This window comes from Polypterus senegalus, chromosome 11 (assembly GCF_016835505.1).
Source record: "Polypterus senegalus isolate Bchr_013 chromosome 11, ASM1683550v1, whole genome shotgun sequence".
Classification (NCBI taxonomy): Eukaryota; Metazoa; Chordata; class Cladistia; order Polypteriformes; family Polypteridae; genus Polypterus; species Polypterus senegalus.
The window spans coordinates 141,109,554-141,123,165 of record NC_053164.1 but is presented as its reverse complement, the minus strand read 5'-3'; the positions used below and the strand labels follow the sequence as shown (position 1 = coordinate 141,123,165).

The 13,612-nt window shown below is 38.5% G+C and overlaps 1 protein-coding gene across 2 annotated transcripts; it reads left to right on the top strand.

The window, feature by feature from the left end:
• Nucleotides 1-13,046, top strand: kcnj8 (potassium inwardly rectifying channel subfamily J member 8). 2 transcript variants are annotated; one of them, XM_039769704.1, is made up of 3 exons: nucleotides 1-303; nucleotides 3,524-3,903; nucleotides 7,462-13,046. In XM_039769704.1, the coding sequence occupies exons 2-3, from the start codon at nucleotides 3,557-3,559 to the stop codon at nucleotides 8,360-8,362; spliced, it is 1,248 nt and encodes a 415-aa protein (XP_039625638.1). In that variant the 5' UTR covers nucleotides 1-303; nucleotides 3,524-3,556; the 3' UTR covers nucleotides 8,363-13,046. The 2 variants fall into 2 exon arrangements, with proteins under 2 accessions (XP_039625638.1, XP_039625640.1); XM_039769706.1 differs by lacking the exon at nucleotides 1-303 and adding an exon at nucleotides 2,891-3,277.
• The last annotated feature ends 566 nt before the right edge of the window (nucleotides 13,047-13,612 follow it).

The window sequence follows — 13,612 nt, the reverse complement described above, 5'->3', positions numbered from 1 at the left end:
TAAAGGAAAAGCAGGATTTAAAAAAAATACGCAGCTTAGTAATGTGAAGTGACGTTGCATATCAAGACTCTCCCTGGAGTTCTGACCTCAAGTTTTCTCCGGAGGGAATGAACTAGCATTGTGGGAGGCGAAAACGACCCCGCGTGATACCCATTTTTGCGAAACAAAATCCACTTTAGGCTCACTTTTCTGGCTGAAATCCCGGGAAAGGGGGGTTGAAGTTCTGTCATCCGTCTGAGACGAGAATGGAGATACTGCTCCACTTCTAAATTAGGACTCGAGGGGGCTGCTGTTGTCCAACAGGTAAAGTTATATTTTTTTAAAACGTTCATTTTTTTATTCTTGAAAGGATTCACTCGGCCCTTATAAAATTGTGTTCGTCATCGCACCATCTTTTTCGGACTCTTTAGACAGTGGATACCGACTGGCGTTAAGGGTGCGGGAGCTCAGTCTGTCCGCAGGAGCCCGAGATGCACTTGGCAGATGACACTTTAATTCAACGAGTTGTTTAACTTTCGCGCTTTCCGCTTTCTAAATCTTGCAAAAGAATGGGAATGAGCAAAACGGGAACGGCCCAACCATTCCTCTGTTGGGAAACTTACTTTCAGTTATTCTAAAGTGAGTCGTAAAGTTTTTATTTATGTCATCCGTCATAAGGGTGATATATATATATATATATATATATATATATATATATATATATATATATATATATATATATATATATATATATATATAGATAGATAGATAGATAGATAGATAGATAGATAGATAGATAGATAGATGAAACTGTACTTAAATACAGTCGCACTTATTTTATTATAAGTAAAAAGAGAGTCGTGTAAAAGATTCAATGTAATTAAACCAAAATGCAAAAGCGCATTTTAATCGTGTAACGTACCTGTCATCTTGGTCAAATATGGTTGTGCAGTTTTCCTTGTTCCATTGGAATGAACTAATTATATCTTACAGAGTTAGGTGCGTAAGTTTGAAAAGCCAATATTTCATTCAGATAACACTAATGTATAGAAGAAATCAAAGAGTTGATAAAAATAACAACAATCTTTCGTGGGTCATGCGTGCCCTGCCCCTGATGGACTGGCATCCAGTCCTGGCACATTCCCATCGTTTTGCCCAATACGCCTAGAACAGGAAAGCGAACTTGAAATCGATAAACGGGTTGGAAAATGGACGGAAGTATCTGCAAGCTGCAAACGGTGTAGAGCTGCGTATTTTTCTTTTTCCGCGACCTACACAGCATCAAGCCACAAGTACAACTCGTTGTGCTCGTTTGCACCATTTATGTTTTATGCTAAAGTTGATCTATTAACTCGGTAATTATCCTTTTGCTGTGCGTCAGTGCAGAAGGTGCCCAAGATATAGTCAGCTTACCCAGGTTATTATTCTATTAAAATGTACAAATAACCTTCACATACGATACACTACAAACCCGATTGTTATTCTGTCATTAACTCTTCCAATGCTGCATTCAGCACAAGGTGAAAACTAACCCCGGAAACAACTCCCATGCTGTTCCAGGATGATAGAAACCCGACTATGTGAAAATCACCATCCCGGAAGGGACGCCACAGTATCGCTCGTTTTTGAGACGAGGGGCTACTGGTGTACTTTTATGTGCCGTTTATTGTCTTAAAAAATCTTTCAACATGCAACTAACTTTTCTTATCCAAACTACGATGATCTCAATTTAAGTGCCTCCGTTATATGTATCCGGTTTATTACTGTCTATTGGTATTATAATGGCTTACATAATAAGCATTTTTTTCTTGAATGAACTATATGCGAGACGTATTTACACATAAAGTGACTTACAAGAACATGACTCAGTTAAGCCGTTATCGGTTTTTCTTTCGGCTGCAGCGCAGCACAGCACAGCACATGTTTGACTATGTTAATGACTTGGAGATGGCGACTGAATTACGGTATGCATTTGTGTGTGGAATCTTCTCTGGTTTTCCAGTTCATGTAAATCCAAGTGTGTGTTTGTGCCACAGTGAGGTGGCGTCGCGTCCAAGTTTGGTTTCTGCCTCGCATCTGACTGCATCACTGCGGGGATAGTCTCCGTCTGCCCACGATCGTGTACTGCCTAAAATGGTGTTGAAGTAGTTAGTGGGTTACAAAGAAACAGGAAGACTTTTGCAAGGTAAATATACTGTAACGAACATCAAGATGGAAAGACCGAGACACACACCTAATGGAAATTAAGCCTAATAACGGGCGCGTTTATTCCACAACAAATAATTTACAGAAGTCTTCTATCTGACTCAAACTTGCAAACGACCCGTAAAAATAACAGTTACTTCACTAGGCAAGCTATTCTACTACAATAGTGTTCCCGATAGTCATCCCGCGTCTCGTGTCGTGTCCCTTTTCCCAGTTACTCTGTTATCATCTGCAAGGCAGTATTTATAATACTGTAGTATGGAAGTCTCCCCCTGCCTTCTCGGACTTGAAAGGTACAACGAGAAAGTTCCAGGGGTTCCTGGAACGCAGAGCTCAGCACACCGGTGCTGTCAATCACCTGTCCAGAACCCGCCCATCTCTAGAGAGACAACACTGGTTATTACAGTATATTTTAAACTTATTGCCAGTGCAGTCAGTATTCAGTGCTGTTTAACAATCGCTACGTATTGGATGATCCTATAATAACACAAACTATCAATGACGGGGTTGAACAGGAGTTTGCCATACCGCCTTTATTAATCACTGCTCCATAAACAAGGTCTTAAGCAAGGCATTGCTTTTTATATTAGTTAATACAAACCAATCACTACATTTTAATGTAAGGCCTTGCAGTAGCGGTGGCTGTGAGGGTCGAAATCTGCGCCGGGCACTCAGCGATTGTAAGGTTGGCGGTTCGAATCCCGTAAACGGTATAAGTGCCTCTACTCTACGCTGAGCTGTTAACCTGCAATTACTTCGTCCTGGGTATAATTTTAATCTGCAGGTCCTCCAAATTGCATGGAAAATGCCGGAGTTGATGGCAGGACTGGCACTTCAGCCACCGTAAAAATAAACCTAATACTGTTCCTATCCCGCTGCACTTAACTCCCATTCCAGGTTGTTCGTCGTAGAGGGTACGGCAAGGCGATATCATATCGATAAAGTGCACGCATAAAAAGACCTTGTCAACTGCAAAGTGAATGTTTTAAACAGCACTGCTCAGTATCACCAATGAAGGGTGTTAAACCAACACGACGGAGTGCTGTATAATTCTGTCCTCATTCTTTGGAGCGGTATCTCTTTGCCTCATTTCGTAAGTTGTTTCTTTTACCCCACAAACACTTTACTGCTATGTATTTGCCTCATAGCGTCATGTTTGAAATTTTGCCAAAATCAGAACAGCTCCATTATTTTTTCTTTGTACAGTTTGTATATACAGTGTGTGCGTGGCATGCGATCCCCGCGTTGTCACTTCAGCACGTATACCTGTGCTAACTAACACTATCCACTCCCCAGACTTACCTGTTTGTTTTCTTTTTTATATGTTTACTATCGACAGCCCCTCAGAGGCATCGGGTGCTATGCCGCAGACATGTTGGCCCGAAAGAGCATCATTCCGGAGGAGTTCGTGTTGCCCGGCATCGCCCCTGCACTGCTCCGCAAGCCCCGCTTCCGGGAGCGGCCGCGAAAACCGCGCTTCATCGCCAAGAACGGCGCGTGCAACCTGGCGCACAAGAACATTCGCGAGCAGGGGCGCTTCCTGCAGGACGTCTTCACCACCCTGGTGGACCTCAAGTGGAGGTACACACTGGTCATCTTCACCATGTCCTTCCTGTGCAGCTGGCTGCTGTTTGCCATGATGTGGTGGCTTGTGGCCTTTGGTCACGGGGACTTCGACTACACGAAGACGGGAGCAGAGCCTTGCGTGACCAGTGTCAAGTAGGTACACGAGTTACGAGGCCACTTATAAGGTCATTCGTGTTATGTTCCAGTGAGTGCCATTTAGTTACACAAATGTATTCCACTGTGTGGATAGGCTCTAGTTAACTTTTAAAAGCTTTGCTTAGAAAGACAGCACAATCTCTACAGCCTTTCACCCTGTAAATAAGTAAATTCATCTTTATGCCCAAGTGTTGCCAGGTGTACCATTGCAAGGATGGAGTCCTTGAAATGTAGAGAATAAGATCATCTTGGCAGATAATCTAACCAAGCTGATGCCCCTCCACAGACAACCAGGGAAGTTGAAGGAAGAAACTCTTCAAGTTTAAGATTGTTGTTGTGTATTCAGTACAATGAAATTTTTACTTACATGCCTCCTCAGAACAGTTCACGATAGTGCAATATGAAGAAAAGAAAAACACAAAAAAATATAAATCTCAAGAACATCATACAATTATTTATTTATACGTTTATATATGTATACATTATAAGAACATAGAGGGTGTACAGTAGAGAGCCCCAAAATGCATTCCAAGACTAAACTGAATGCTCTATTATAACTGAGTACAGGAGGTGAACCTGAGAAATTCTTGAAAACTATGCAGGGTTCTAATGCAGGTCTTTAAAATTATCAATAAAAATAAATTCTTTGAATCAAAAAGTGAAGTACATACCCAAGATCACTGGTGAAATTCAGGGGACATACAGTACGTTTAAGTGGGAAGCCAGGAAGCACTTCACCACTCAAAGGCTTATGGGATACTTTGGCCTATTTAAACAGGTATCTGGATGAGATATTGGGACAGCTCAGCTGTTGTCCAACCAAATAAGCTTCATGACCTGAATTGTCCACTCTTGTTAGTGAAAGGTCATATGCTCCATGGCAGCTTTGGAAGAATTACGTAGAAGCATCAGTTTTTCATCCCATGCATGGGTCTTATATAGAGTAAGGTGTAGTGTTGTCTTGAACATAACCGCAGGCTGTCGTATTTGCTGTGTACCCTGGTATCTACCTAATGCCAACAATAAAAAGTAAACATCATGATACTCAGCTAGTTGGATGAAATTTTCAGAATTCAGGAAGAAGCTGGCACATGTAAACAAATCACCTGGAAGACATTAATGTCCTATACTAAACCCACAGCCCACACGCTGCTAGCCATTTTTTTACCATGCTCCTCAAATTCTGACATTGTTCATTTTAGGATACTGTCATTTTTTGCTATGGCTACCATGTATCATTTATTCAATTTATATTTGTATATTTCATCTTCCAAGCTGTCACACTTCTTCTGTTACTAATTATTTTGTATTATGTTTTGTAAGATTTGCATCGTCACTAGAACATTCTTTTTCTGTTTGTATGGTTTCTGTGATAATTTCTACCAAAGAACACAATTTAAGAAGACATTGTAGAGCTGTGAAATCAAACAAATAAAATGCTGATATTGTTGGTTTGATATATAGAGAACATGGTACTCAAGGCTCATTTAAAAATCATACATTTATAATTTATATTATTCTTAGTGGCACGCACTAGTCAGCCTTGGTTATAACAAGAACATTTATGCATTTCCTATTCTTTTATGTGTATTTACATTTACTTGTTTACCTGATAGCCCCATTAAATTATATTAGATAAACTTTATTTATCCCATGGGTGTTGATTACATCTTGCCTGAAGAAAGGGCCTGAGTTGTCTCGAAAGCTTGCATATTGTAATCTTTTTAGTTAGCCAATAAAAGGTGCCATTTTGCTTGGCTTTTGTCTTTATCCCATGAGGAAATTCAATTGCATACAGCAACAGAAACATAAAAACAAGAACAAAGACTCAATGGAAAGATAATACATCCAATCACTCAATTGGTAAATAAATAAATTAATTAATTTAACAAGTTCATTGGGTGGAAGCATTGAATTGCCCAATATCAGTGGGCAGAAAAAGAACTCCAGGGTCACTTCTTAGCACACCATGGTGGAATGAGCCTGTGTCTAAAAGTGCGCCAAGAAAGTGTTTCTTGATGATATCCAATTTTGCCATCATCCTCTTTTCCGCAACAGCTTCCAGTGTGTTCAATGCTTGCACTGTGATGGCACTTTCTTGATAAGTTTGTTCAGACATTGTGCTTCTTTTGTGCTAAGGTTATTTCCCCAGGAGACTGCAACATAGAACACCACGCTGGCTACTATGGACTGGTAGAACATTTCCAACAGCAGTTACTGCACACATCAAAACACCTGAGTCTCTTTAGCTAGTGCAGTCGGCTTTGGCCCTTCTTTAACAGAGCCACTCTGTTGTCACACAAGTCCAGTTTATTGTTTATGTAATCCCCCAGGTACTTGCAGCTCTGCACCACTTCCATGTCCTCCCCCTAAATGGTAACTGGTCTCAGAGGCTTCTTGGCTTATCAGACATCCACTATCATATGTTTTGTTGCAAGTTGTCGTTCCTGCACCACAAGACAAAGTCCCCCTTGATTTTTGAGTATTCTGACTCATCTCCATTATTAATGCAGCCTATGATGGAGGTGTCATCTAAAAAGTTCTGTAGATGGCAAGCACTGGTATTGTGGTGGCTGTCTGTTGTGTAGAGATCGAACAGGAAGGTAGACAGGACAGTTTCTTAAGATGCTCCAGTATTACACACCACCATTTCTGACACATTTACCTTGAACTGGGTAAGCAGGTTAGAAAATGGATGGATAGAAGGACATTTGGCTGATGGGTGATATACAACTCACAACTGTATTGTGCAGTTTTTTTTTTTTAATATGCCCTCGGTTGAATTATAGGCATTCTACAAGGCTCAGAGCCACAAAGAGGTTCAGTAATGTGAGGCTGAACTGGGAAATTTGTGGTTTACCTTTAAAATCAATGACCACAATTCTATCCTGTTGGATATGCATGGGATAACATTCATCATAAAAAGAAAGCCAAGAAGAATCTTCAGTATCTTAAAGTATAAAACAGCAATAATGCTTTTTGTGTCTTGTTGATGTTTTGTTCCAGTACATATGGCAAATTTAATTCGGTTTGAATTGTATTGAATCTATTATTGCCTTTGAACTTAGCTGTTATAAGTTGATATCTAAAATAGTGACTGCTATAATTCACCTTGTCCTTGCTGAAACTATCCAGTGTGCCTTAGAGGTGAGTATACCTTTAAGTCATGCCGTACGTACATATAAACATGTGTGTAAACCATCTTAAAATGTTTTTAAAAAAGAATCAAAAAACTATTACAAAATAGCTCTAACAGCGTTGTCACTCATAGGTTTTCTAACCTCTGTTCCTGGTTGGTATGTTGCATTTTTTCATTTCCATAAGTGAGACTATACTAATACCTTCGCTTTACAGAATTATAGTTGCCTCATTGTTATACCACTCTGAAATTTTACCTCAGTGCATTGTCACTGTAGATTAATGCCAGAATTGTGTATTTTATGCAAAATCTTTGGAACATGTGGGAAGCAATGAATGCAGTAAGAACTGATATTTGTCATGCTGTTAGTTCTTTTTTTAATATTCAAATTTTGTCTTTTTCTTAATGTGGCATAGGTCCTTCACGTCAGCCTTCCTGTTTTCAATTGAAGTACAAGTGACTATTGGTTTTGGGGGTCGGATGGTGACAGAACAGTGCCCCATGGCCATTACTGTTTTGATTTTTCAGAACCTTGCTGGATTAATCATTAATGCTGTAATGCTGGGCTGTATCTTCATGAAGACAGCCCAGGCACACAGGAGGGCAGAAACCTTAATCTTCAGCAGGAATGCTGTCATTGCAGTGCGTAATAACAGACTGTGCTTCATGTTTCGCGTGGGAGACCTGAGGAAGAGTATGATCATTGGGGCAACAGTTCGGATGCAGGTTGTGAAAAAGACTGTCACTCCTGAGGGAGAAGTCATTCCCATTCACCAGATAGATATTCAAATGGAGAATCCCATTGAAACCAATAACATTTTTCTTGTAGCACCACTAACTATCTGCCATGTGATTGATAAAACCAGTCCACTGTATTGTCTGTCAGCTGCTGACCTACTCAGCAATGACATTGAGGTTATTGTGATCCTTGAAGGTGTTGTAGAGACTACAGGCATTACCACACAGGCCAGAACTTCTTATGTTGCAGAGGAAATTCAGTGGGGCCATCGTTTTGTGCCTATTGTGACTGAGGAAGAAGGAGTGTATGCTGTGGACTATTCCAAATTTGGGAACACAGTGAAAGTGGTTGCCCCTCGCTGCAGTGCCAAGGAACTTGACGATAAACCATCCATTTTAATCCAGACTCTTCAAAAGAGTGAACTTTCACACCAGAACTCCTTACGAAAGAGGAACTCCATGCGGAAGAACAACTCCATGAGACGAAACAATTCAATTAGAAGGAATAACTCTTCCCTCATGCTGCCGAAGGTTCAATTTATCACTCCAGAAGGAAGCCAAAATATGTCAGATACGTGACACACTCTGATGAATTTTGCTCTCAGCACTGATCAGCATGGGCAGATTTTGTTTACAAATTTTGGAAAGCACATTCAGTGCTGCAGATCAGGTTTCTGTTAGAGGGTTATGGGCATGATGATTTTATAGAACTGATAACGTACATTAAAGAAACAAATATGCAAAAGGTTTACAAAATAGTATGAAACGATGCATTTTATAATATTATAGAAGGTATGTAATATTTACATATCACTACAATTTAACATTAAATTGTCTGGCCTTGCATGCCTGAACAGTAACATTTTAAAACCAAGAATGAACTTTTATTTCCAGTTTTTATGGTACTTGTTATTTGAAGCAATACTATATACAGTAAACATTTTGCTAAATGTAAAAAATAAGATCTCTGACCAAAAATGCATTGCATCTGTGTATTTTTTAAGCAATGTATTTGTTGTTGAGAATTAACAAAATGAAGGGGTAAAATGTTGATATTGAAAGAATATTAGCATCAAGTTTCACAACATGTTAAAAGAATATATTCAGTTATTGCAACAGGACTCTAATCGTGTGTAACGGCAACCCTAAAAATAGGGCTGGCATGACCACACCCACAAGTAGGTAGTTCATTGAAAGCAGTGGCATTCAGCAGTCAAAATTATACAACCCCTTCTATAGTGAATTTTATTACTTGTAATAATTTTTACAATTTGTCAAGGTCACATAAACAAAGACATAGCACTAATGGTAGTTCAATCACTGAGCCTACAGTAATATTTTCAGTTTATTTCAAGGATTGCTAGATGTCATTTCAATTTGATTGCTGGATGGATAAACAGAAAAATATTTTAGTTGCAATCAACTATCATCCTCTCCAGGGGAGTCATGTATAAAACGGTTTGGAATCGTGTGTGAAAATGTGCACACAGCAAAAAATAGGAAAATGTGAATGTCAAAAAAAATAGATTTATGAATCCTGGTGTACACACATTTCTGCACAATTTACCATTTATAACTCACAATCACTTTATAAATATTCATATGTGAATGCGCCTTAAACACTGCCCTAAAACATCCATATATGGAGCATGCTTATGTAACCACAATGCTGCAGAAATTCCTTGGTTGGTTTTCCTTCTGACATACCAAGATCCCACCACTTGCATTCAAGAGTCTGGCTGTGCTGTGCAACAAAGAGGACAAGGTTATGTGTGGCATTATAGTTCCTCTTCTCTGTACTCTAAAAAGGTGTGGGTAAGGTGTAAGGCACCACTCTTTGTGCGAGTAGCCGCTATCACCAGGCACAAGTAATGACATGACTGCTGTTACAATGAATAGTACAGGCCATATGAAACACTGAGGGTTCAGCCAGTTATCTTACCAAAACGACAGACACCACATGCAACAACATCACATCTGTCAAAGCTACAGATTTGCCTCAAAATAAATGAATCACACGTTGACCCAGGCCATTGACGCACAATGTTTGCCAGTCACATCTTGGATGACTTGTGCATTAATGAAATGTAACTGCTTACAGTTAGCAAAAGCAGCTTAATTCTTACCAGGTGCCCTTATTGCAATATGAGTGCAGTAAAGTGCTCCAATTACATTAGGAGAAGCAGACTCTGCTGCAAATTCCCTTTTTATTTTCATTTTTATTTTTTTTTTTAATGAATGTACACCCACACCATACTAAAACTAGATATAGTGCCTTACTGGTCAGTTAATTGGCTTCCAGGACAGCAGGCACAATGAAGTGAAACTTAATGGAGTTATTCCTGACCTGTCAGACAGTTCCCTGAGAAGTGATAACAGGTAGTTGATATAAACTGATGAAGAAACATAAAATGTAATCAGTGCATATACATAGAATTGGCCCTCTTAAAAGGCAACTAAAATAGAGTCTGTACATCATATTCATTCATTTTCAGGTGTCATATATATGTCACATCAATACACATTATAACAACGGTTCAGTGATAAGAATTATTATTCATGCAATTTCTGATTAGCTGGTTTGGCTGCATTTCCCTACTTGATCAAGGGTATTGTCATTTTCCAGTTTCTCTGAAATGTTGCATACTCATGTTTTAGAGTTGCCGTCAAGTGTTCTTTTATAAATCCTGACGTTTGCAAAGAGATGTTGCATACACACATTTCAAGTCTCTCAGTTTTACAAATGAGGTTTGATTCCTGGCTTGTACCTCCTATTGTGCCTAGTATAATCTACACTTGATGGAATAAAAGTAAGTGTAGGTAGACTTGTTAAGGATTGATTCTGACAGATCATTAAAGTGTTTTTTAAATATGAATTACATTTTGCCCTAATTAACTCATCATTTCAATGAATCTGGCAGATATGAGAAAAAGGATGGAGTGAAAATAAGAACAGTTTTGATGAGAACAGAGCATTCCACATACCATATAGTTTGTCAATTTATTTTTAACTAACTTCTGCAGAATATCATTATGTCACGATAAGTAGGTCTGCAAAGTACTGCTATCAATCACACTACTTGACACTTCATTCCACATGTCTATGGTGTTCTCTTTGAAAAAAAAATCTAGTATTTGTGTCCAATTTTACCCTTAACCAGCTTCTATCATTGAATTAGCTTGAACAGGCTATATGCACACTCTCTTACACATTTCGCTTCAGCCATGTTCTTCACTTCTGGTGCTGATATCAAAACAGACTAGCTATGGCATTTTTCACCCGATCGCTTCAAGATGTGCCCAGACTTGCCAAACGTCACAAGCTAAAAAGGAGAAGGACTTAAAAATATATCTTTCAAGCTACATCCGCAATTAGAAGGTAAGATCTGGATGTATTAAAAAATTGTGTCTACTATGAACCTATATGGGACTAATACGTGATTACATTAGGCTACTTTAAAAAAAACAATTTTAATAATTAGTCATTAAACTTTATTCAGGGACAGGTGAATATGTATGTCAACTTAATACATAATTACATGAGTCTGCTGGACATCTTACTCTTTAAAAAAGTGAATGTCTCTGTCTGTGCCAGCAAAACGGTGAATGCCAAACCGCTGCTTCATTCTAAGGGTCTCAATTTGTTTCCTCAGCTTGAGGATCTCACTGACAGACATTTTTCATCAAGTGCTATATCAACAAGTGGATCCAGAGATGAAGTGTAGTCATGGTCCATGAGGATTTTATCATCTTCCTCTATGCACAGTGTGTCATCCTCTGTTGGTCATTTCTCTTCTCCCAAACCCCAGTTCTTGAAAGTGGAAGGCAGAAATTGTTCCACTCAAACAATGCAGGAACTGCTCCTTTCTTCAACAGTCGTTGCCCTGTCTCAGACCCGGGCACACAAAAATCCTGTTCTTTTAAATTCCTGCTACAGACTTGGGTATGGGAATTAAATGTAAAGCTCTCGCTCCAATAAATAGATTGGTGACAATCTATTTAGATCGGGTTTCTGCATTTATGAAAACTAAGTACCTTGCTGTACTTACTGGAAGCATAAAGGTACGCAACAATGTTCAGCTGTAGAGCTGTCTGTATGCTGCAACTTAACTTTCTTTTTCTCAGATATTCTCACTATGAAAACAAAAATCACAACTGCGATACAGACAATAGAAGTACATCAGTACTACCGTGTGCTTATAGCGTATCGTAGATTTACATCATACAACAATGTACGAATTTCCTTCATCATTTAGAACATTTTCATCCTATTTTGTCTTGACCTTTGTTTGCTTAAACTGAAAAGATTCAGCACCTTCAATATTTCATGCCTTATCAAGCCCATAGTCCTATAATCAACCTAGTTGCTCTTCTCTGGACTTTCTCTAGAACAGCTATATCTTTTTTGTAGTATGGCGACTACAACTGGACACAATACACTGGAAATGATATACTCTCCTCACAGACTTGTAGTATGGTAGTTAAGCATGATTCCCCTCATCCAGTGTCAGTGCTAGCTTAATTTTGCGCCCTAGACCAAGCTTACTAGTGTGCCAACCAACTGTTTGGTAGCTAACCTGTGCGGCTGAGCATGATCTGCACCCTAGGCAAAAGCCTAATTCAACTCATCTAAACCTATGTAGACTGTTCACTAACACATTTGTACTTGTTAGATGTTTGAGCTTCTCTTTGTAATCATTTCCATTAATTTACCTATGATAAACTTTAAGCTTACTAGCTAATAGAATGACTCTAATTATTATTTCACATCATTTCCTTAATTAGAAGTTTTACTTATTAAGTGGAACTATGCATCTGAGTTCTGTAGGGTGGAAGCTGTCACATAACTCATAAGCCAAGGATACTGTTCCAAACTAGGATGCCTTCTTAGTGCAAGTGAGGGTCTTATGCCCAAAGACCTGATGTCAGATCGTGTGGTTCTTCCAACTTTTTCAAGTGTATATGTGTTTATATGTGTTCTGTTACATACTGGTTTCTCTTGTTTTCTGTAGTATATTTGTCATTATTTCTTCTACCAACATTAAAAATACTTATCCAAAATGTTTAGTTAACTTTAAGGCGGTGGTAAAGATATGTTTATTGGAGGACAGGAACATGATAAATATTAGGCAAACAAAAGGAAGGATTGATCTGGTTTGTTTAGTAATAAGGCCTCTGATGTGGCTCCATCATCTCTAAGCCTCACTGTACCAAGAGAATGGTAAAAATGAGCAGCATTAATTCTATATATAAAATTGATTAAAATTCTATGTAGCTCACATCATCTTAAATTGCTATTCTATAGGAAATAAAGTTATTTTGATAAATGTTATTAGATTGAGTATGCTTGCCTCAATGTAACACATAGCATTCTTTTCACATTCTTCCAAATCATGAAATATTTGTCAAGAAGACAGACATAATCACTTTTACAAATTACTTCAAACATGTAGGTGCTTCTTCATCCTTTGAGACGATAATATTGGATATTTAAACAAACTCAAGGAAATCTGTAGTACTAATTTACTGCCTTCCTGACAAACTCTAGTAACATTTTATTCAAGCCTTCCACCAAACCTTAACAATACTAAGCAAATCAAAGTATGCAAAAAGAAAAGGGCTATTATAAAAAAAATAATTGGAGACTTTTGTATACAGTATAGATAAATAACAAAACATTTTGTTTTGAACACCTTGAGGGAAACAATGTCCAATGAGAAAAAAGAAAGAGAAAAAAATGGATATAGACAGAATAAAAAGCATGCAGAAATCTTGCTGTTTAAACAGGCAATTAGAATACTTTATAAAGACAAAACAAACATCACAGCT